This window comes from Archocentrus centrarchus, chromosome 4, assembly GCF_007364275.1.
Source record: "Archocentrus centrarchus isolate MPI-CPG fArcCen1 chromosome 4, fArcCen1, whole genome shotgun sequence".
Classification (NCBI taxonomy): domain Eukaryota; kingdom Metazoa; phylum Chordata; class Actinopteri; order Cichliformes; family Cichlidae; genus Archocentrus; species Archocentrus centrarchus.
Window position 1 is genome coordinate 21359074 of NC_044349.1, and position 25814 is coordinate 21384887.

The 25814-nt window shown below is 38.9% G+C and overlaps 1 protein-coding gene across 1 annotated transcript in view; it reads left to right on the plus strand.

The window, feature by feature from the left end:
* Positions 1 to 25814, plus strand: part of agbl4 (AGBL carboxypeptidase 4) — a 367133-nt gene that overhangs the window by 232718 nt on the left and 108601 nt on the right. Inside the window, exon 6 of the mRNA XM_030727883.1 lies at positions 24800 to 24839. Coding sequence (XP_030583743.1) covers positions 24800 to 24839 — 40 coding nt within the window. The remainder of the gene's footprint in view (positions 1 to 24799; positions 24840 to 25814) is intronic.

The window sequence follows — 25814 nt, forward strand, 5'->3', positions numbered from 1 at the left end:
CACACACACACACACACACACCCTGCTTTGAATATTTTCATCATAACAGACTAGGGCAGTAAGAATTGTCAGGTGTTGGCTGGGACCTTATCAATGAAGCGGCTCAGCTTGTAATTAGTGCTATAATCACCTCTGTAATTCAAGCACTGCTCACTATCTCACCCGACTTGCTGCTCATCTCCCACTCCTGTTTTTCCTCCCCCCCCCTCTCCCTTAATTCTAAATAACTCTCCAATCTTTCACCTTCTGTCTCTTTTCCAATCTTACTTTTTTTTCTCTTTTTTTTTGTCATTTCTGTCCTTATTTCATCCCATTTCTGCTCTCATCCCTGTCTTGTTCCCAACCCAACTCTGTCCTTCAAGCCAAATGAGTGAATTCTTCTCATTAGTAGTGCACTGGGCCAACATAGCCAGAGGGAGATGAGCGGTCTGAACAGCTCAGCAGAGCTCTGGAGGGTCAATGAGCTGGTTAAGAAGTAATGTTTAATGCTAGACAGTTAGGCAGTGGGGTTGGAGGGTTTGCAATTTCCCTTGTTTTTGCAGAGGTGCTTTTCTGTAAGTGTATGCTACAGCTGAAGTATCTGTTGTGTGGATGGCTCAGTTCTGTTAACACTGGTGCCACTTAATGTATCAGTGGTAGCTGAAGAACCACACCCTCGGTCACAGTTGGAGCAACGGCTCCCAGTTGTTGGAAAAATGCCAGCTGCCCTCTGGCATTGTTTGGCATGGCTTTTTGTTCCTCCTCCTGTTGGACAGTGTAATGCATTTCTTCAGTAGCCTCAGCCTGGCCAATCTGCCGAGTGCCAGAGCTTCAAGATGGTTGGTGTTTACATTCCAACACTTCAGGAGGTCCTTGGTCCTTTCCCACCAAGGGTGAGTAGTATGGGCCTGCTGAGACATGATGGAAACTGCAGAGGAGAGACAGTGCTCCATCTGCTGAGTAAATACACTCCTCCACCGTGCATATGTACATGGTTTGGTTAGGCACTCCCAGCAAGGTACTCCCAGGATTAGAGGAGAAGATATAGATACATGGTCTTTACTACCACCATCTTCACAGTCTTTACTACCACCATCTTCTTTGCACTTATAGCAAAGCTGAACTGGCTTACACTGAAGGAGACTGCAAGCAGTTCAGTCAGCTGGACTGCCTGCGCCTGCCCATGATGATTCTGCAGATTTAAGCTCAGGGTTTGTTCTCCTAGCCATTGTACCTGTCACAGGTTCATCCATATTAGTTGTGCAATGGTAGGGGAATACCTCTAGGGACCTACTAGTTCAGCCTGGGGTCTTAACATCCCATTACCTAGACCTGACATGAAGAGGCATAGTAGGACTCTTAGTGAAGGATGCATTAAAATAACCACTGAAGACTTGCATGTTGCAATGTGGGGTGTATAAATGTGTATGCACTGTGTTGTTTTTGATTTTTTTCAAATAATATGATGGTTACTTGAGGTGTGCTTTAGTGCAGTTGGACCAGATGAGCTATACAGTGCTTTTTCAGTATTTATAATATATATATATAATATAATAGGGAGGAGATTGACATGCCAAGACTCAGCAGCCTGCAGACTGAGTTCACGAGTGTAAATGGGGAAAAATGGCTGGAGTATGTGTTTGACTAACAAGCATATAAATCCCCTTGATCCACTGAGACCTCATGGCTTTAAAGAGTGAGCTGCAACAGAGCTGAATCAGCAGTCATGACAAATATAAATAAATATGCATAGTTGCAACAAAAGACACTGGATTTTGTGCAGTCGTATGAACAGCTTTCACAGACTGTCACTTCACTCGCAGTGTCTAAATGTGCTTAATTAAAAGCAGCACTTTGTTCTTTTATAAGTTAGTTTATAAGTTATAGTAGTTACTTTAATCCTAAGGGTGTGTCAGTTCTTTAAAACCACAGTTTTGTTTCATACTCAGATTTTTGGGCCGCTCTTTGGGTTCATACTGTTTTTTTTTCTTTAGAGGGGATGAATAACATAAACTCGGGGATGGGGTTCTTTCACCACACGTCTGATCGCTTGAGTGTGATTGGATCATTAACAAAAAATAAAGAAACAAAAACTATTCTGATATAACTGCTGTTAACTTATTGCAGTACAAAATTCCAGATGTTTGTAATTTGATTGCGGTCTACGTTTCACAATTGTTAAATCCCTACTAAGTGCACATAACAACAGGTCTCCCATACAGTTGTGTTGCTAAAAGTGTGATAGCAGGATTTTCAGTGTCTTCTGAAAGTAAAGCCTATTTAGATTCCTCGGTGTTTGTTTAAGATTTGTAGCTCTGTAGTGTATTTGCATTTCTGAATTCTGCATCCCCACAAATCCATCACACTGCTATGAGGATAAGCCAGACTGGGCCTTCCTTTCAGCACAATACGTGGATCAGATTTGGCATTTTGCTGCTTTTAAGGGGGAAAGCAGCTAATTTGATTTACAAATACCAAAGCTTGCCTCTACCATACATAACAGTAAGCATTTTTTTTTTTTTTTACTGAATTTGCTGCTCCAGCTTGTTGTATAAAGTTACAGAGCTCATAATGGTCTTGTTTATTCTCACATAATTCTGGCATTATTTTAATTGTTACAGTGAAACTGTTAGATTTGGCCAACAGTGGGAAAAGCAATGGGTGCTCCTGGTAGGCTATAGAACATCTTATACATCCAATGTTTAAAATGTTGAAAAAAAATACCAATAAAAACTGTGTTTTTTAACCTCTACTCCATATGTGTATGAGCCAGTTTGTGTGAACGCACCTGTGTATGCATCAGGTTGTGTTTATCTGTGTTTGAAAGAAATCAGGAGGAGCTACAACTGCCTACTCTCCCAAAAAGGGAGCTGTATTGCACACACACGCACACACACACACACACATGCACAGACAGATCATAATGCAGCCGCCACAGGGCCACTTGGCATGTAGCCTTTCTGTGCTGTTCTGTAATGTGATTTGTCCTGACTATTGATACCCCAAAACGCCCCACTCTCCTCCCTCAACCCTCTCGTTAGCCTCCACCCACCCCACTTCACCCCCACTTCCAATTTCCACACTAACCCAATTAGCATCTCGTCAATAATGCTCAGCATTTCATTTTGCTGCTTTAATTAACAAATTCAATTTGCTCGAAACTGCTGTGAAAACAAATTAAAAGCACGGCAAATTAAAAGCCCTCAGTTCCAGCGGATATAACTAAGGTGATTACAGATGCGTCAAACGACTGTTTTCTTGTTTGTTTTATCTCAGGAGAGGAGGGGAGACCTTGACTGAGGTTCCTGGGGCAGTAAAAGGTCTAGATTTGTAAGAGAGAAAAAACAGGCCAGGTAAAAAGGAGCTTGGCAGGGGCTGGGGCCCGAGTTGGTGTTGGTGTAGGCTTCACAGTGAGGCAGCACTACCCGTTAACAGCAAGGATTCTGTGAGTGTAGAAAAATACTTGGCTATACAGATATTTGAGGCTTGTTCTGAAATATGCTGTTTAAAATCACCAAAACTAAGACTGATGTTAACATGCTGTAAACATGTTAATATAATGCAGGTATGGATGAGGCTATAGAAAATGAGTTTAGTTTAGCTTAAAAAATGTCTTTAGATGTCGGGCTCAGTTAGTGCTCTGTCATGTATTTAGTTATGTAATTTCCATAGATACTCATTAAGGAGCCAAGATTTTAAAAAGATTGCTATTTGCCATCCTGCTGGTTGCGTCATGATCATTCATGCCTGAACCCGTAGTTTCTGTAAAGGGATCAGTAGATAAGGCCCTTTTGGGTTGAGAGTGAGTTGCAACCCCAGGGGCAGTTTAATGCAACACCTCTACAATCAGACAAACAATCTGTTATTATAATGAAAGAAGGTCTGAATCTTAAGATCAAGTTCCTGATTAACTCAACTACAAGGCCTAGATAATAACATTTACAGAGAGCCAAACTGCAGAAACAAACAGTAGAAATGGGTTTGCTTCATTGGATGTGTGGGTATATACAGTAGAGACAGTGGCACAGGGTAACAGATAATCAGAGGGAGCATTTTTACAGAAAGGAGCCCAGTGAGATGATTCAGACACTTGACTATGAAGACCCAATCTGCAAGAGATGGGTTAGTTTTCCCATATAGCCTGGGAAATCTTTGAGAAACCACCAGGACACTTCTTTTCTTCTTCTTCTTTTGGCTGCTCCCTTTAGGGGGTCGCCACAGTGGATCATCTGCCTCCATCTCACCCTATCGCTAGCGTCCTCTTCTGTCACACCAACATTCTGCATATCCTACCAGAGCACACATGCGGTAAGTGCTAAAAATTGGATGTACAAATACAGCTAAGCATAATTCAGACAGGAGCGGTAGGGATGAAGACAGAACAAAGCAAAGCACATGGAAGGTCAGATTAACGCAAAACAGAGCATTTTAAATACAGAATTGTTAAAAGAAGACTTGGTAACAGATTGGAAATACAGTAAAGAAGTAAGATTGTATCACATAAACTAAAACCAACCAATCAATCCAAAGACTTACAGAATAATATTACAATCTTCTGGAAGTCTTTCTAATCATCCATATGCTTTTCATTCGTCTTAATTCTTGTCTTCATCCCTACCTTTCCCGTCTCAATTAAGCTTAAATCTTAGCTTTTTTTAAAAACAGACCAAAATTCCCAGCAGACAACAGAAAGGCAGTAACACATATACAGTAAGAGCTCATTCTGGTTATTATCCCTGCCGTGCTGTATTCCTGCACAGACAGGTTATACAGGAGTACCCCCAGACATGCTCAACAACAGCACTTCTCAACCTCTTGACCAGACCAGGTCTCTCTCACTCACACACACACACACACACACACACACACACACACACAGCTATTGGAACTGGCCATAATCCAGGTACCTGTGATGGCCAACGCAGCTTTGTTTAGCTCTGATGTTAAATTGATTTTTAGGCTCCAAGTCACATGATACTAGCAGGAAGTTGACCCTTTCCTGACAGAGTGAGACAGAGCAGGAAGGAGACTACTGTACAGCATAACTTTCTCTCACACCTTCCCTGATATGCCCAATGCTGCTTATGAGCACAATTTCCTCATCAAACAAGTGTCCTTTGAACACCACCCTGCCTCGTCATCTTTCCTAGTTCCTCTCTCATTCTAAACTGTGATTAGAAGTTACCAGGAACCAAACAGTGCATCCATCTGGTCCACACATCAACATCTGGAGAGGGTGTTGGCTGTTTTGACATGGGGAAAAGATACACACATCTCTTACATCTTGTAGTTTAATTTTGTGTGTGTGTGTGTGTGTGTGTGTGTGTGTGTGTGTGTGTGTGTGTGTGTTGTTTTTGTTTGCTTGAAATTGTGTTTCAATACATCTCCCCCAAACTCTTTCCCTCCCTCCCTTTCTGTCTCTACTGCTAGCAGCTAATTATTGTCCCGCTTAATTAACAGTAACACAGCGGCCCAGCCTGCTTCAGCTTTAAAGAACTATTCAGCACTCCACTCCGATACCTGATTGAACTCAACTAAATGGAAAAGTTGTGCCGGAGAAAACGCTTTAGTCACACAACATTTTGTTTCATTTCTTTTCTAATATGTCTCCCACTGTCTGGTTACTTGAAGATAACAGACATTTGAATTTGTTTTGTAGGATATCATGAAAAATAAAAATAACAGGTTTTGAAATGGAAAAAGGCAGCAAGAAACAAGAGAGCAGCACTGTTTCCAAGACAGACACACACATACACACACACACAAGCACACACACACACACGCACACACATTTCACCACTGTTGTTGGATCCATAAAGGCAATAAACCAATAGAAAAGTACACTTCCCCTGACCTTCAGCTCCAATTAGGCCCCTGAGAACAGATGGGTGAACTTTTCAACCTTACATCTTGTCTATTGATACTCCAGTAGGGTTGGTTTGGAGACAGGGAGAGCAGCAAGTCAATATTCAAGTTCAGTGTTCTGAGAAGAAGAAGCACAACTATAAGTTTCAGTCACAAAAACTTAACACCTTTGAACGCTTTGGCTCCAAACCCCATATGGAAGAATCTCCATTTTCAATCTTTCACAGCTGATTGAAGACTGCTCACATAAAATGACTATAAAACCAAGGTGGATTTTCCACTACACTACTGGCATTGGAGTGCTTCCTAAAGATAAAACTTTTTACCACACAGCAGAAGAGATAGCACACTGTCATATAAATGAAAAGGCTGCTCTCTTGCACTTGTTGATGAGCGACACAGTGGCACCTTTTTTCTTTTTTTTGAGCTAGTACTGAACCAATACAATGATAGACAAGTATTCATTTCAGTTATTTGTTCCACTGGCATGACAAAAGAGGCTTATTTACTGGGAAACACTACATTTTGTAGATTTAAATCTTGGAGAAACTGCCACAGATTTTATGTACAATATTTATAGATATCTTTTTAAAACTAATTTAGGTCTAAAATAGACATGTCAAGAATGATTTATGATTTAAATAATTAATGAGCCCCCTGGTACACCATGACTCTAACCTTTTTTCCCCACTTGGCAACACCCACCAAGGAGCAAACTCTGGTTATTGGCAACTCTGTTCTGAGAAACATGACGCTAGAGAGACCAGCAACCATAGTTGAAAGTTTTCCAGGGACCAGAACAGGCATCACTCAAGGAAATTTGAAACTGCCGGTTAAGGCTAAATGTAGGTTTGATAAGAATTCACGTTGGCAGTAAGGACACCCGCTTACGCCAACTGGAGGTTAATATTGTTGATATTGAATTGGTGTGTATCTTTGCAAAAACAATGTCAGACTCTGTAGTTTTCTCTGGCCCCCTCCCCAATTGGACCATATTCAACATATTTAGCCACATGTTCCTCTTGAATTGGTGGCTGTGTGAATGGTGTCCAAAAAACCATGTGGGCTTTATAGATTTATTGGTAAACTTTATGAAGAAAACCTGGTCATGTTAGGAGAGACAACATGCATACCACTTTGGATGAACCAGCTCTCATTTCTAGAAATCTGGCCAAATGTATTAACACCCCCCCACCCCCCCCCCCCCCCAAAAAAAAATAAATAAATAAATAAAAAATACTTGACTACCCAGGGTTGAGGCCAGGGAGCAGAGCTGCAGTCTTACACGCCTTTCTGTAGCTTCTCTCCTGCCATCTCCCCAAAACCACATCCCCATAGATAGATAAATACTTTATTGATCCCAAAGGAAATTAGGGACCTCAGAGACATGCCTGCTCCCAGACCACCAAAAAACAAACCAAAAGTCAGCAAAAAACAAATTAAGCATAAAAATTCACAAAGAAAGAACAATATAGCATCCACAACTGTACCAAAGATTAAACCAGTTAAATGTGGATTATTAACATCTTCTAAGTCCCTCTTAATAAATGATTTAATAATTGATCACCATATTGATTTATTCTGCCTTACAGAAACCTGGTTACAGCAAGATGAATGTTAGTTTAAACGAATCAACACCCCCGAGTCACATTAACTTTTAGACTCTTTCTCTTTGATTGATCTTTCTGAGTTAACTTCATTGGTTATTTCCTCTAAACCATCAACGTGTCTATTAGACCCCATTCCTATCAGACTGATCAAATAAGTCCTACCATTAATTGATGCTTCAGTCTTAAATATGATCAGTCTATCTTTATTGATTAGAGCATGCCATAGGTATTAAAGGTACTGTGCTGCAGTGGTTTGAATCATATTTATCTAAGAGACTCCAATTTTTTCACGTAAATGGGGAGTCTTCTTCACACACTAAGATTAATTATGGAGTTACACAGGGTGCTGTGCTAGGACCAATTTTATTTACACTATACATGCTTCCCTTAGGTAGTATTATTAGAAAGCATTGCATACATTCTCATTGTTATGTGGATCCAATCTCATTGTACATCCTGTATAATGACAATAAAGGCATTCTATTATATACCCAGCTTTGAAGCCAGATGACACACATCAGTTAGTTAAAGTGCAGGAATGTCTTAAAGACATAAAGGCCTGGATGACCTCTAATTTCCTGCTTCTAAATTCAGATAAAAGTGAAGTTGTTGTACTCAGCCCCACAAATCTTAGAAACATGGCATCTAACCAGATATTTACTCTGGATAGCATTACCTTGGCCTCCAGTAACTCTGTGAGGAATCTTGGAGTCATTGTTGACCAGGATATGTCCTTCAATGCACGTATTAAACAAAAGTGTAGGACAGCTTTTTTACACTTGCGCAGTATCTCTAAAATTAGAAACAACCTGTCTCAAAGTGATGCTGAAAGGCTAAGCCATGCATTTAGTACTTCTAGGCTGGACTATTGTAATTCATTACTATCAGGATCTTCTAAAAGCTCCCTGAAAAGCCTTCAGCTGATCCAAAATGCTGCAACAGAGTACTGACAGGGACTAGAAAGAGAGAGCATATTTCTCCCATATTGGCTTCTCTTCATTGGCTCCCTGTTAGATCCAGAATTGGATTTAGAATCCTTGTCCTCACATACAAGGTCTTGAATTATCAGGCCTCATCTTATCTTAAAGGCCTCATTGTACCATATCACAGAGGCTTAAGCTTTCAGGCTCCTCTTCTGTGGAAGCATCTCCCAATTTGGATTCGAGAGACAGACACCCTCTCTGTTTCTAAGATTAAAACTTACCTTTTAGATCAAGTTTATAGTTAGGGATGGATCAGGCAGCCCTGAACCATCCCTTAGTCATGCTACTATAGACCTAGGCTGCTTGGGGGTTTTCCATGATGCACTGAATATTTCTTTTTCATTCACCTCTTTTGATACCCCACTCTGCATTTAATCATTAGTTACTGTATTATTAATCTCTGGCTCTCTTCCTCAGCATGTCTTTTGTCCTGTCTCCCTCACCTCAGCCCTAACCGGTCATGACTGCCCCTCCCTGAGCCTGGTTCTGCCAGATGTTTCTTTCTGTTGAAAGGGAGTTTTTCCTTGCCACTGTTGCCAAGTGCTTGCTCATAGGGGGTCATTTTGACTGTTGTGTTTTCTCTGTAATTATTGTAGGGTCTTTACCTTACAATATAATGTGCCTTGAGGTGACTGTTTGTTGTGATTTGGCACTATATAAGTAAAATTGAATTGAACTGTTCTTCCTCAATAATGGTAAAACTGTGAGGTCTTGATCTATGCTCAGTAGTGATCTAGCATTGCCCTGAGTGTGGGCCTGTGACCAACAGGGCATTGATACAGTGTTCTCTAGTAAATGCCAGGTCACTACACCTGCACTACATCAGGCAGGGGTCAATCAGAGCCCAACAGGGTAAATGATGATAGGCTAGAGTCCATCTGTGTGGGTGTGTCTGTATGAGGGCAGCTGTGTGTATGCAATCAGTGTCCTCAACTCATTGATTGGCCCCCAGTGTCAAGACTCTGTCATTGATTCTGTGCCAGGTCAAAGTGGAAACTCTCAGCTCAGCAGGGAGTCTTAAGTTACCCATTTGTGCAGGCATGTGCACTCATACAGCCAGTGGGGTGGCTGTAGCTCAGTAGGTAGAGCAGGTCACCTACTGATCGGAAGGTCAGGGGTTCGCTTCCTGGCTACTCCAGGCTACATGCCAATGTACTTAACCCCAAGTTGCTCTCCGACGCAACCGTCGGAGTATGAATATGTGTGAATGTTAAATAATTAAAGCACTTAGCTTAGTTAATATGGAAGTGCTTGTATGAATGGGTGTGAATGGGTAAATGTAAACCGTGTTGTATAAGCGCTTTGAGTGCTCTGACTGAGTAGAAAAGCGTTATATAAGAGCTAGTCCATTTACCATATACAGGACACAAATGCACAAACATAGAAGCACATTATATACAGCTACCCTGTGACTGCATGATCCACAATCCATAGACTACAATGCAGTGGTGATTGAGTCCTTCTGAACAGAACATTTAGTCCAGTCTTTCCACGTTGAGACAGGGATTCTGGAGTTGATCAGGTGAGAAGGACTCGGGCCCAAATGTTGTGGAGACACTGTAATAGAGTCACAGTATGACTGTGCAAGGAGGCCCCAAGGCAGCTTTATCTGGTCTTCTTGAAAAGTCATGGTGGAGAAATGGTAGGGTCTTTAAATAATCTGCACAGTCTGAGCATAGAACAATTTTAAAGGTATCCCTGGACCTCTTGAAATCATAGGTTAATAATCCCCTGTGTAGTAATGCCATTAGAGGTTTAACCATATTTTTAGTTACACAGACTTTAGGATTAAGGGAACAGCTTTAAGTTGTTCATCATAAGGCTGAACACAGGGCAGTTTGAACTGGGAAATCTGGATTCCTCTGAGAGGCACTGTGAAACTTTTCTGAGTTGTGATATGCAGCAGATAAAAGGAGACTAAGCCAGTTCCCTGAGGAGCTCTTGAGCTACACACCATGTCAGATATGCATTCCTGTACTCTCTTATTGGAGTCTTTTTCTTTTAGATAGCCATGGATCAGAGACTCTACTTAGTGGTCCATCTCTTCTTTTTTGTTTGTTCAGGACTACCACACACATCTAACTCTACTCACCTGTCTTCTTCTTCTTCTTAGATGGTTTGCAGTGCACAGAGGAGAAGAGATCTGAGCAGATGATATTGGAACCTGAGCAATCAAGCACAGTCTGTTGAAGAACAAATTCACCTCAGACAGCTTGTTATTGCTACTAAATGTCTTATATTCAGAAACAATCGTCTCTATCGAGGACCTTGCGTATTTCAGCAAGACAAGGCTCTGTAGTAAAAGACACAGAGTGCTAAACATCTCACAGACTGAAAATGTTTGGCAGTTTTTGAAACAAGAAAAGAAACCCTGGACTGCCAAACAGCTGTACTTTTATAGCATCTAAACCACAAAATTGGTGTCATCAGTTTTAAAATGCTTACGCAGTGTTTTTAAAAGTAGTGATGCATCAACATGCAGCACTGAATTCAGTTTTTTTCTTGATATTTTACGGTGTCCCAACTTTTTCTTTTTTAAACGCACTTGTACATCTTGTCCAAAGCTTCTTTAAATAAAGGGAGCAGATTAGCTTTCCAGTTGGCTGTCACAAGCAGCAATGCCCTTGTCAAACTTGCACACTGCAGTCAAACTTGGATAACACCCCACATAAGTGATGTCACGTCCAAGGCCACTCAAGTACGGTGTTAAGGGAACATTTTGTTACCATCTGGCTGGCAGAGCCAGTATCGGCCAACTGGATCAAGTTATTGCCTTTAAACTGACAGTTTGAGTATTTGAAAAGAGATAAGTGGGCCACCACGGTCATATAGTCTGCACCCATGGGTCCTTGATCAAAAAACAGGAAATCTGACAGACTGCCTATGACAGAAAGATGGAGGAAAGGGTCCTCACAGCCAGACTAGCTGCTCTTTTAATTGGTCTTCATGAATATTTAATGATCAAGGATGGAATTAAATCATGTTTTTTAACTGCTATGAGAAAAGGCGGTGCTGTATATGCCTCTATAACCTGAACAGCGCATGACCATACTTTATAGTATGCATGCATTTTATTGAATGCCTGCATGCATTCAGCATGCATTATTTGTACATGCCAGCTGTTGTGCATCTTATAAGATAGCATACCGCAGAACATAGGGTTAGAAATACTGCTGTAATGGTAGCAGCACGGTGGGCTGTGTGCCATGTGCAGGTGGCCACTGCTGTCCTTTCTTCCGCTCAGGAGGAAGCTGCTCTCCACTCTCAGAAGGAATAAATCTTTTATTTGGTTTGTTGTATTTTTAACTGAGGGCTCCTGGTCACGCAACAAAGGCCTGCTTTCCATCCCCTCTGCTCTCGTCCCTTTTTTCTTCTTCTAAGCACCACAATGTGTATTAATTGACACCATCGTGGACATAGCATTTTGATTGACAAGCAGCCACTTTCCTACAGAAACAAAATTATAGCGATTTTTTTTTTAACTACTCCTTTGATATACTTATCCAAGAGATATGGATGCCCGGGGTTATATCTTTTTTTTTTTTCTTTTTTTTTTTAAAGAAGACTTTGGTACATTTATAAATCTTAAACCAGTAAGTTTTGCAATTTACGAACCTTATGTCCTGAAAACCTGTATTCCTCTGACGTTATGATGTACGTGATTTTAGTGGGCCAGACAGCCGCACCCAAACATAACCTAAAAAGCTCATCCCATTAGCTCATTCTTACCTCACCTCCCCTCTTTGTTACCAAGGGACTATGAGTAAGACGCAGTTAGACACAGAGACAGGCAATACAGCAGGTTCCTTTTTTTGCCTCTAGAGTGCTACAGATCATTCCAGTCATTGTGTTTGTATGGCAGTGGGGTGGGGTGGGGTGGTTAACTCTATGAGTGTACAAAGAAGTGAAAACAGTGACTCACACAAGGTGATTGGACTGTGATGAGATGTGATGAGAAGACCAGAAAAAGATGGGAGATTAGTCAGGCTGCTGAAACAAAGATCCTCTCACTCAAAACCCCATCAACCATCGACCTTCACAGTAACCCTGGATATATGATAGGGGGCTGTTTGTGAGTGTGTTTGTGTACGTGTGAGTGTGTGTGCATTTATGGGACTCAGGGGACAGCAGTGACACTGGATGCAGATGTCTGTTTCCTGCAATCTGACACCATCTAGAGAGCTTGGGGTAAAACCGGGATGGCACGGATATGCACAGATTTTATCCACAGTAACAAGTGATGCATAGCAAACTGTAATGTCAACATTTAGACAAAGTGTCTGTCAAATTATATGCAGTGTATAGGATAAGAAAGTGCAAATCAAAAACTATCCTGATTAAAGTTTGTCTGATCTCCCCATCAAAATTATCTTCTCTTGCACCACCAAACTGCTTCCAGTGCTGCTATGTTTAGATCACTCCCTGGAAGTTATGGCCATGTGCACTGTGTAAAACTGGTATATTTAACAGACAGTCACCAGTTAACCAGTGTGTACAGTACCTTTGACAGGTACTGGACTGTGGGAGGAAGCTGGAGTACCCAGAGAGAATCCACGCAGGCACAGAAAGAACTTGCAAACTTCAGACAAACTTCAGCTGGGTGGTAGATTCAAACCCAGGATCTTCTTGCAGTGGGGCGGCAGTGCTAACCACTGTGCCACACAAATGCAGAAGCTTCATTTGAAACAAGCTTGTATTGGAGGCAATTTCTTAATTCTAATTCCATCTGTTTCATTAGTATATGTATGAAGCATTGCTCTGATGTTCTCACTTTTTATGTTACCATTACTGTGTTATACTGTTAACACAAACTCAATTTATGTATCTGTTTCAAATTAAAGACCTTTAGCGTTTTAGTGTAGAGACACCATTTCTCAACTATTTTAACACATCTGAAGGAACATGGTGTGTAAAATCCTGCAGAGACAATTTATGTTGTATTTAGAATAGAATAGAATAGAATGCCTTTTATTGTCATTATACAGGATGTACAATGAGATAGGAGGGCCACTCCTGTTCAGTGCCATGCAATAGAAAATCAATTCTCTAAAATAAAAAATAAAAATATTATAGTCTAGTATAATCAAGAAAATATACAGAAAATAAACAATGTATAAAATATACAAAAATAGAATGTATAAAAATATATACATACATTGGTGCATCTGTACATTGTAAGAAAAGTAAATAAGTGCATACATATAAAAATGAAGATGATGAATATTGCACTAGTGAATGAATACTGGATATTACCAATATAGGAATGTTAGATATTGTTCAGTATGAATAATTTAATATTGCACAGAGATGTGGGTGTTGCACAGTTACGGTGGGTGAGTGTGTGAGTTCAGGGTGGTGATTGCTCTGGCGAAGAAACTGTTCTTGAGTCTGTTTGTTCTGGCTTTGATGCACCTGTAGCGGCCTGCCAGAGGGCAGCAGGTCAAACAGGTCAAAGCCAGGGTGTGAGCTGTCCTTGATGATGTTCCTGGCTCTGCTGAGGATTTTTTTTTATTTAATTTTGTTAGTAGTCCATCAGTTTGTTTAGTCATTAAGTAAGTTGTGTAGTGGACTGCCTCGTTTGTTAACTTTGTGCTTTTCTGTGACTGTAAAAGTCTAGAATCTACTCCAGTTGGTGTAAAAGTAGCTACAGTTATGTCTGCGAGTATTTACGCAATGACTCAGTGTTTCTATGTTTGCCTCTGTACACCACCACCGTGGATTTTAAATCAAGCATTTACAGCCATTTATATATATAGTGCCCCCATTTCCACAGACTCAAAAGTAATTAAACAGTTGAGTAATGAGCAGTTTCATGACCCGGTGAGGCCTGTTCCCTTGTTACTTCATGACAAAAGGAGCAGATAACAGATCTGGAATTGATTCCAAATGTTGACCGTGTATTTGCTAGTCATTGACTGCAACTTTCAAAATGAGGTCAGAAGAGATGTCAGTACAAATGAAGGAGGCCATCATTAGGCTGAAAAACCCAAAATAAACCGATCAGAGAGACAGCAAAAACTTTAGCAGTGGCCCAGTCTACAATTTGGTACATTCTTAAAAATAACAAGAAGCCCTCCAAGAGTGCAAACCTCCTCCAAGGCAGCTCACTTTCTGGACAGTATTTACTTTTAAGGGAATAGTATTGTATTTTGTATATATTCATTTTGTTGTCTTTGTTCTTTTTAAACATACTTTAAGAAGTTTGTAGTGCAGTAAAAACAAATGCAAAGTGCAGGCTTTTGTTATTCACCCTGTTGAAACACATTTTATAATATAATTGACATGATTATTTTAATTTGTGTGGATTAATTCTCTTTCTCTTGGTAATGCAGAGACAATACTTTCATATTTTGGGGTCAACTTGAAAGAAAGGCAGATGAGGTCAGAGGTCAAGTGTGACATGATATTTGAATGCAAACTATTAATGTGATATTTAAAATGCTACCAAAAACATAATCTCCTTGGTGGAGAATGAAAAAAAATTAATGGACTGGCCAGCTCAGCAATACCCAAAGGTCTAAAAGACCACAGAAGACAACTAAAGTGCGTGATGACAGAATTATTTCCATGGTTAAGAAACTTCTAACCAAGCCAAGAACACTCTTGCGGACGTATCATTGTCAAGTTCTGCACACAAGAGATGCCTTCATGAATGTAAATAAAGAGGGTTTTCACAACAAGGTGCAATCCACTGGATACACTCAGGAACAAGAAGACCATATTAGACTTTGGCATAAAACATAAAAGAACCTGCACAGTTCTGGAAAATCTTTGGACAGATGAAGCGTACCTGGACAGAAGCGTACCTTCATCTGTCAAACATGGTGGATGCAATTTTTTGGCATGGGCATATATGGCTGCCGGTCGAACCAGATCACTAGTGTTTATTGATGGTCTGACTTGTTGATGGAAGTAGCAGGATGAATTCTGAAGTATATAGGGATATATGCTTTGCTCAGATTCACACAAATGCTGCAAAATTGATCAGTGTTTCACAGTACAAATGGATAATCACACAAAACAAACTGCAAACGAGACCCAAGAAATGGTATGTTCTTCAGACATACATAGAGACCTAATTGTATATGCCACAATGGCATATCCTTGACCAATTATATGAATTGTTACTGATAATAATAATATAATAATTTCTCAAAAACATTCCTACAACAACATACTGTAATATTTCTCTGCTAATAGAGGCTCACTTTAGTATTTCCGTCCTTCAGCTGCATCAAATTCGTTCTTAAAAACTGAAAACGGTGAAAGTAGTTGGGTGGTGGCTGTGGCAGTGTAATTTAGCCATATTGACTTTAAATTAATTTGAAATGAGCTACAAATTGATGGCTGGGATTTTAGTTTACTCTCCTCTCCCCTCCCCTCCCAGGCGTTCTCCTCTGCCTCCTCTGTCCCTCTACTCCCTCAGCCTTTCTTTTCTGTGTGATAACAATCAGCAAATATGAAAAGTAAATTCTGGAGGAAATGTTGGCAAATGGGTTTTGGGTAGATTGTGCATGATATTTAATTTAGTCATAAAGCAGGGGTTTAGTACATTAATGGTTTTTCCACTGCTGTCACTCCATTTGACTCCTTCCTCCTCCTCCTCCTCCTCCTCGTCTTCCCACCCAGATTAGTATGGTGACACCGTCTGCTATCTGGCCTGCTGATTGGTTCTCTTAATGACCATATTTATACTGATTAGAATTTGTAGCTTCTTTAGGGGTGGCTATTGTTGGACTCATATTAGAAGCCTATTTATAATATACATTTTTTTATAGTAATATTCAATGGGGACTATCGAAACTAATAAAAGAGAATCTAATAAAAGCATTTATGTAGAAATGGAGTGGTTTGTCTTGTAGTCAGAATGTCAATTTTACATTTTGTTTGAAGACTTTACAAAATTGCATTTTCCACTTATGGACGTAAAGATCGAACATTCAAGAACAGAAGCACTGATCCAGGCTTTCTGCTCAAGTTGCCTAGAAAATAAAAAGTTAATTATAACACTGTAGCTTTTTTTGTTTAAGTCAATTTGTGAGTCCAGTCTCTTGGTCTATCTCTGTGTTGTTTACTGTGCTTCTGGCCACAGAGCCCCAGAGTCCACAATGGCTGGCTGTACTACAATGACAGCTGGAGTGGCCGTCACCTCTGGCTCCCAACTGTTTTCTTGTTTTCTGACCTAATAACACCTTAACTGGCAGGTCCAGTCTAGATTTGCCTGTGGTAAACGTGGATTGAGGCTGACAGGTTTTTACAAATAATAATTTTACCTTCTTAGATTTTATGCCAGCGTGCACTCCATCAGTCAGGTCAGTGTAATTAGTATCTGTGAAGTTGTCAGCCATAAAAGGTATAATTTCATAGCAGTCAAATGCCAAGATTTTATTTAGAAAAGATTAAATCAATCACTTAGTCAGAAACAATATTTCATGTATTTAAATCTGTGTGTATTTAACATTATGGCAGTGAGGGGGCAGTGAGCCTGGGATGGCTTCAACCAGGGTGTGATCCCCCAGCTCTTGGCCATGTTTGATGGAGATTAATTCAATCCTATTTTCTGCCCTGAAATGCTTTTGCTAATGTGATTCTGTCTGTCCCTTTTCACTGTGTGTGTGTGTGTGTGTGTGTGTGTGTGCGTGTGTGTGTGTGTGTGTGTGTGTGTTGGTGTTTGTGTGTGTGTGTGTGTGTGTGTTTGTGTGTGTGTGTGTCCCTCCTAAGGAATACTAAGCACCTTATTCATGTTGAGGACTAACAAAAGCAACAGGAAAAGAAAGCAGTGGTAGTCCATTGTAATTCTCTACCACAGATTTATTATTTGTGTAAAAGTACTGGCAGGCCGAATGGCATTTACACTTTAAATTTGGTGGTTACAGACTGAGTAAGAGTGTGTGTATCACTGTGTATGCAGGAGAGTAAAAAAAATAATGCATGGGCTGAGTGTGAGAAAGGAACTTAAATGTTATCAGGTCTTAAAGTTCCTTGCCGCTTGGCGTGTTGTGCGCACATGTGTCTGATTTCCTTATTCAATGCTGTACAGTAATCTTAATAATATCTGAAACATTTTTGAAATGCCACTTCAGCAGTCAGTTTTCCACAGTTACTCTTGCAGAGATCTCTGGAGCCAGTAGAGGGTGCTACAAAATCCCAATGATACTTTAATCACCTCTCTGCTAATACATAAACTTTCATTTTAAGAAAGTTTGGGTCAAGACAGTTCTGCATTGGTTTTTATAAAGTTTACCATACGTTATCTTTCAATATGTTAAAGGTATATAGAACACATTCAGATTAAATCATGGTAGTTTGAGGATAATTAACACCGAGATACAGCAGGATCAATGATACAGTGCAAAATATAAGTAAAAGGCAAGTTGAAAAAAAAAGTGTACTTAGATTTAAGTGGTAGATTTAGTACATGGCCCTCTTAATGCAGACGCTAATCTGAACTATGCAAATCCAAATATACACAACCAGACAGATAAACAAAAAAGAAAAATATAGAAGCTAAAAAAGTGACAAAACCCCACAAAATCAAGTAAATTAGGGGTGTGGTTTGTTAATGTTCAGCAACAATTTTAAGAATTAGAGATGTAAATGTTCTCTATAAATGTTAGAGGCTCTGTGTGTCCGCGCATGTGTGTGTGTGTGTGTGTGTGTGTGTGTGTGTGTGTGTGTGTGGTGTGTGTGTGGTGTGTGTGTGTGTGTGTGTGTGTGTGTGTGTGTGAGTGAGTGTTTTTTCAGCTTGCCTATGACTCATGATGTCACAGTGACCTCTACCGCATACGTGGTCTCCCATCACAGTTGTACCTCTTCCACCAGACTCCCTGCAGTACAGTCATATGTGCATTCACATGTATGTAACATGGATATTTACACTGTACCATGTATGGAGATATGAATGTGATGTGAATGATATTTACTCAAGACTAATAAGTAATAAACCTACCTGTAAACACCCTGCATGTCTTGAACCTCTCATATTTTTACATTTCAGCGTCTTTTTTGTAAAACTACTAAGAAAATACTTTTATCCTAAAATAAATTGGCCTTCACTGCTTACTCCAGAAACTAGCAGTATTTAACTGAAATCTCAACTCTCTACATCTTTCTCACTGACTTGCAGTATTATGTAATATTGTGTTTTGTTTTCCAACCCTTTGCGCTGCATCAGGAAAGCCATACCCACTGTGGCAACCCCTTGTGAATAGTGGAGCAGCCAAAAGTAGCTTTATTCTTTTTTGTTCTCTGTGTCTGTTAGCTTTTTACTTTATGTAGTCAGTTTGACCATAGGTAACACTTATCAACCTTATGGATTTACTGATGACAGACATGATCTATGGCTCGTCACACTAGAGTAAAATAGTCTACCAACCTCCTTGGAACTCGGAAAAATTGGGTGGTTGTCTGGTATTGCATTCAGCAAATGATTGCAAGTAGCTGCAGCAACCAAATGCTTTTACCTTCACAGCTTTTGACCACTTTAAATTACAAGGCAATTACACTAGTCAACTGATGCACTGTAAAAACAAACAACAGCAAAAAAAAATCCTTTAAAAAACACTGTAATATTCCAGCACTGGAAAAATACCATACTGTAAAATAATGGAAATTTACCATCATGTAAAAATAAAAAAATTTCAATATTAAAATACACAAAATTTCAGCATTTTTACCAGACTGTAAATTAACATGCAGTTTTTTTAGCTTAAAATTTACATGAAATCTTATGTATTTGTACTTTTTTTTTTTTATTAAAGAAAAGGTATTTACATGATAGCAGTGATATTACCTAATATGGTCAAACACTATTGGAATACAATTAACCAGGCTCAAAATTACAAAAATGTACCGTTATTGGGTTTTATTATGTAATTTTTTTAATGTAATGTACTGCCCATAAAAAAGTCAAAATACTATTGTTAAACTAGTATCTGGGCTTATAATTATAACAATCTTCTGTTTTTGATTATATCAACTGTAAACTGGGGTTTTACATGTATTCCAACATAAAGTTGATGGATTTACCTTTTTAAAAAAAATTCCAGAAAATTTATTGTAATTAAAATATACTGTTTATTACAGAACTTATCAAGTGCATACTGATTGGACAGATGTGATTCCAACATAAAACCGTGTATATTTAATGGATATAAACACTGAAAGAGTTTTGCACAATAAAATATTAGCTTTACCTTGTTATAATAGTGCTGTAATACAGCATCACTACATTTAATTTAGCTAAATTAAAAAAAAAAATCTACTGCTGCCATAAGACCACTTCATCACTTTATATAATTTTTCACTTACTTAAAACTAAACGGTGGTGAATTTACAAAAGTCTGAGAATGACAAAATTTTGTTTTACAATACCAACTCTTAAACAGTTAGTACCACACTTGCGTCCTGTGCCTCAAATAGACCACAAGAGAAAACTTCTAACAATTGATTAAAAAAGACAAAAGTGATTTTTTCCAAATGGCTTTTAATGAGCCCTGCAAACAGAATAACAAAAATTAAAAACATCTAGCAATTAAACCAAGGTGCTCTGGTGCTGTAGACATCCAAAGATGTTTGGATACTTGTAGACAGCAAAGTTATATTTCAATCCAGGTGCATTTGATAACAGGTACAGTTTGCTGTAGTTCGCTGTGAAACAAAATGAAACAATTGCTCACCCTTAAGGAAAGGTGCCCAAAGCCCAGCATTTCCCCCCAGTCTGTCCTGACTGATTTATTTTTTTCTAGTTTTGCTTTGTTCTTGTGTCCTTTTCAATACAGGCAGCATGGTGACAATACAAGCAGTCCATTCAGGTTTGACAGGTAGTCCCAGCTCAACCAGGATGGCACATCCTTAGGTGCAGTTGCAAGAAGGTTTGCCTTGTCTCCAAGCACAGTCTCAAGAGTGTGATAGAGACAGCAGGAGATAGGCTATTACAGGGCAGAGCAGGACAGGACTGTAGAAGGACATCAACACATCAACTGAGCCGCAGGACCAATGTGAGCTTCTTATGTAGGAGGAACAGAACAAACACTGCGAGTCCTTTTGTGAGACTTGTATTCACAGCCCAGCACCATGCAAATCGATTGGCATCCTCCAGAAAATACCAGAACTACCTGGTCTGCCAGTGGCATCCCGTTCTTTTGACAGAGGAAAGGTTCACACAATGACCACCAGCTATCTGCTAGACATCTTCTTCTTCCCTTTTTCATCATTTTGCTGAGACTTCTCTTGAAGAGGCATCTGTTGAATTGAATAAAAAAATAAAACAGTTGGAATTTGCATGTTTGTGGTGGGAGTCTGCATGTTATTCCTGCACCAGAAAAGTGTGTACATGTATGTCCAAAGTTATAAGGTTAAGTGCTAACTCCAAATTATTACATTTTTTAATAAAAATTAATAATCTATATATTGATTGTGTATTTTATTGTGTAATGACGTTTTGCATTTGTATATGCATTTGTGATCTGTCATGAAATGTGAAATGAGAGGAATGCAAATCCAGTTTAAACAGCAGGTTAAACTGAAAACTACCCTTTAATTAGGATGTATGCAGAAGTCCACAGAGGGAAAAATAAACAGCAAAATCCAAATTTCTTCAGAGAAAAGGGAGCACACGAGGGGAAGTTAACAAATGACCTGACAAAGAACAAAGGAAACAGACTATAAAAACACACAAGGGAATTAGGGGAGGTGGAACAATTCACAGCTGAAACTATTCAAGAAAATGATACAAAGGAAGCAAAAATAAATGCAGAACACAGGAGACAAATGACTACCAAAATAAAACAGGAAGTGAGAAACAATAATTTGAAACATGGAGATGAAAAGACAAGAACTTTACAGAATAATTAATACTGAAGGACCACATGCAGGGAACACTGAAGGAAGAACTTAAAGTCTATAATCAGGAATTAACTTTGTACTCTTTAAATTTCTCTATAAAGGGTCCTTGCATAGTTTTTATTGTGACACAGAAAATGAAAGCTGATGTGACAGTAAGCGAGACATTTGAAAGCATTGTAATTTTTTGAAATGAGACTTGCACACTGGTTATGTGCCTCATTGTGTATCCCTTCATGATGTGTAGATAACCTTTTAGAATTTTCACAGAAACAGTCATTTCTGAGCATTTTTGAAATGCTTAACGTGCAAACTCACCTTTTCACAATACAACAAATCATATAATAAATCTGCTGAGAGAAAGCAAGTCTGTGTGAGTGCAGGGAGTGCTTGAAGAGATAAATCTGTCTAAATCCAAAGAAGCATGTGTACTGAACACTAACTGTTGTGTGCAGGTAGCTGAAACCGCTAACATTGCCTCAGTCATTAGCTTTGCTAGCGAATCCACTCTCCTCTCAACATCATGAGAGGGAAGAGTTGATTTAATGGTTTAATAGTTATGTGACAGCTCTGTTAACTATATGCAATATGACTGGTCATATAGATTTAGTTCCAAGCTGGAGTAAAAATAGTGCGTTACATTAGCAAGCTAATTCACTTCAATTCAGTTTTATTTATATAGCGCCAGGTATGTCTGTTCTCCTTCACCTGGTTCAGACTATAAGTGGTCCATCTTCCTCCCTCCAATTTTTCCCTTGTTGCTGGCTATTTGAGCAAAGTCTTCACCTTCTCTTCTAAAAGGTTGAAAATTCCACACTGTCCCCTTTTAAGTGGCCCATAATCTTTGATGGCCTCTCTGTGTAAAATCAGTTTCCTTCCCATATCTTTGTTCATTTGAAAGTTAACTGCTGTTGAGCTTGCACTGCACAGTGCCGACCCCACACCCCTTGTTAATATCATAAGTATTATAAGTAATTTTTTAATATTTTTACTTTTAAAAATGTTATATGTAAAACAATATTAAATAAATTGATTATATTTTTAATGATACAAGCCCATAATTTCGCAGGCATTTAACATTTATTATTAACCCTCATTACATTTTTAAATATTTATCTTAAGAATAATATACAATATGCATTTATATTTGTATTACTTTTCTGTAATTTTAATTAATTTTGGTAATATAAAATATACCATCTGTGTAATTATTATAATTGTATATTTTGACAGTTTACTTGCAGATGGTATATACTCTTTATACACAACATATCTGCTAATTAGCAAACTAATCCATGTAAAATTACAGAAACTTTAATTATTTTACCATAATTTTTTTGTCATTTTCACTCAGTGCATCAAATTTTAAAATTTAAATCCAAAGTACTGTGAAGACAAATTTAATTTATCAGCATTAAACTAGAATTCAATAGTTTTATCTTTCAAATGAACGTGGCATATTTGTGAAATCATGTTAAATTTGTTTTGCGTGGAAACATTTCCATTAGAAAAATCATGTTTATTTACAGGCACAAGTTTTTTTCATGTAACTTTGCATTAGACATGTTGACACAGTCTGATTAGGACTGCAATCACTCTCAGACAGATTGGTGAAGTTTTACAAATAGTTACCCTCTAATTTATAAATGCAGAGAGATTGCTGACACATTCCAATCAGTCTGAGTCAGTGTGTGCCGATGAACACAACTCATCTGCAGCGTACCTCTGTAAGACAGTGGACTTGACCCAACTGGTTGCCACCTTGTTATGTTCTGGTTGTATTCCTATCGAAAAGCAAGGTTGCAGAGCATCTGTGCCATTTTGTAGTTAAATCATGATCCTGCACCAACTACAGCACTATTTATGGACGAATTTTTGTTTCAAATCTTATGATATTCTGGTGGACTCTGAATAAAATTGGTTTTAATTTCTGTTTAATATGAATTTTTTGTGTATGTGGCTGCACCAGATATGCCATTTTCACTGATTTGTCAGTTAATTGCTGCATTATCCCAAACAGATTGCATGAAATTGTCAGTTTGACCCCACTCAATCGCAAACTGATAGCAGACGGACTCTGTCTTATTGCCATATTATCAACATCTTAACCCACCAAAGTTGATTTGAGTATGGAAACTGAGTGCAAGCAGTCACAGATCTGGTCCCTGTCCTCAAAGCAACCATTTCAAAGGCAATGAGATTGCAAGTTCATTGCACACAGCTGCAATAATGTTGTCGTCTCCATCCATTGTTTCCCCTAGGATGATTATATCTTTACAGACTCTATTTCTTTTTAGCACAACTTAATTATTAACAAGTGCTAGGGGACATTTTGTCCATCTGAATTTTTTTCCACTCAACCTTGAGTCCCAGAAGACATTCTCATCTTTATCCCGATCCTACCACTTAGCTGTCATGAACGTTTTGGTAAATTTTATAGAATTCAAAAACCAAGCAGTGTGACTCATTGCATTCTTTATTCTCATTACAGTGTCGAATGAGGTGCATCTAAATTCATTCATTCATCTGTTACTGCATTCAGTGGACCTCTTTCCACTTGTATTGTATATTGTAAGTCACTCTGAGTAAGAGCATCTGCTAAATACTAAAATAAGTGTTTAGTAGGCCTTGCAGAGAGTTCCACTCCAGGCAGCGCTGTATTTGAGGAGAGAAGGACTCCAAGTATGTTGAGAGTCTCTTTGCTTATCCCTCTCAGCAACTGGTTAGTGTGGTGCTTGAATATTAATGATGTCTAGACCTAAAAGCTTGCTTTGACTATGACCTAGCCATACTGTCTCTCTCACTCTTATACGCGTCCACGCACACACACATGCACTGTGTGTTCATCCTTTCCTAGAATGTGAAGATCTTCTTTCCTGGGGGGGACTAGTAGATGAGGAGGGCTGAGGTGTTGATTACTGCAGTACTTGACAGTCAAGTGTACATGTCTGTGATTTTGTGTGTGTGTGTGTGTGTGTGTGTGTGTGTGTGTGTGTGTGTGTGTGTGTGTGTGTGTGTGTGTGTGTGTGTGTGTGTGTGTGTTGGAAGGCAGTGGGTTAAAGAGAGGGGTAGCCATCTAGCACCCCCTTATACTCCTTCTCAGCTACTGAAGACATCAAGTGTAAAATTACGCACTCTTTCAAACACACTTCATCGAAACCTAGGAGATCGCACTTACACATGTACCCACTCACACACGTGCACACAGAGCTTTGGGAAACAAGTTTGAAAATATAGTTTTACAAACTTGTAAATTCATCAGTAGTGTCTCAAATCAGTTCTTAAAAACCATCATACTCTGTTATTAACAAAAGTTGATGCAGAATTACGCCAGAGTATCAAACAAATGACAAAAAAACCTTTAAATATTTTTTATATTTCACCATTAACTGGAAATACTAAACTGCTTAACTCAGCAAACTAATTTGTCAAATTTGAGCAAGGCCTAAAATGAGACCTGATAATGTGATTGATTATTGCATGACATTTGACTTATTTTATTCTTTCTTTTTCTTCCAGCAACAAAGGCGTCTAGACCTGTTAACCATCACCAACTCTGGTAGGTCCTTAACCGTCTATGCTTGGATTTCACTGTCACCCACAATCCAACCACTATAGGAAAAAACACCACTAAATACATTCAAGTATTTTGTCTGTTTCATAATTTGGTTTGGTATTGACTTTGCAAAACAAAAAAAAAAAAACAAAAAAAAAGCAATATAGATGCTGCTTACACAGTTAAGCAGTAGAAAAGCACAGATCAAACTGTGTGTGCTATCAAAAACTGTGCTGCAGAACCTCCACTGATTTGATGGCTGCTTCTCATTTACTTGAACATGTGTTAAGGGATGCTGTCTCATGTTGTGATGTATTAAATGTCAGGTAACTAAAGCTTTCAAGCTCAGGATTAAATGGGAATTGTGAATTCAGTTGTAGTGAGAGAAGTTATAAGGGCAAGCATGTTCCCTAAGTTTACATGTACAAACACGTTTTTTTTTGTGTGTGTGTGTGTGTGTGTGTGTGTGTGTGTGTGTGTGTGTGTGTGTGTGTGTGTGTGTGTGTGTGTGTGTGTGTGTGTGTGTGTGTGTGGTATAGAGTATATTTCAGACTTTTTGAGGGACTGTTGAGGGACTGTTAAAGTGCCAGTTTCGTAATTTTGAGTGTCAAGCAGAATCGTTTAACATGATTTATTGTTCCAAAGTTATATTAAATTTCTCATGCTGTACATTGTTGCCTTTGTCAAAAATACTGCCTTTCAGACCCTATCTCTTTAAGGCCCACAACACAAAAAGGAGGATCTCATTGTTCAGCTTGCTCCGACAAAACAAAGCAAAAGAACACTGTTACGTACCACAACTGCAGTTTCTGAATATAATGGCAGCCCTAAAAGAGATACCAGTTGCTAAGGTTTGATACAGAATCGGAACCAGAACAGACTCCTGCAGATGTTTCTACATAGCACAATTATGCATGTGTATTGTCAGAAAATTTTTAAAAAACGCAGGTAAGTTAAGGATGCACTGAGGCCAAAAAA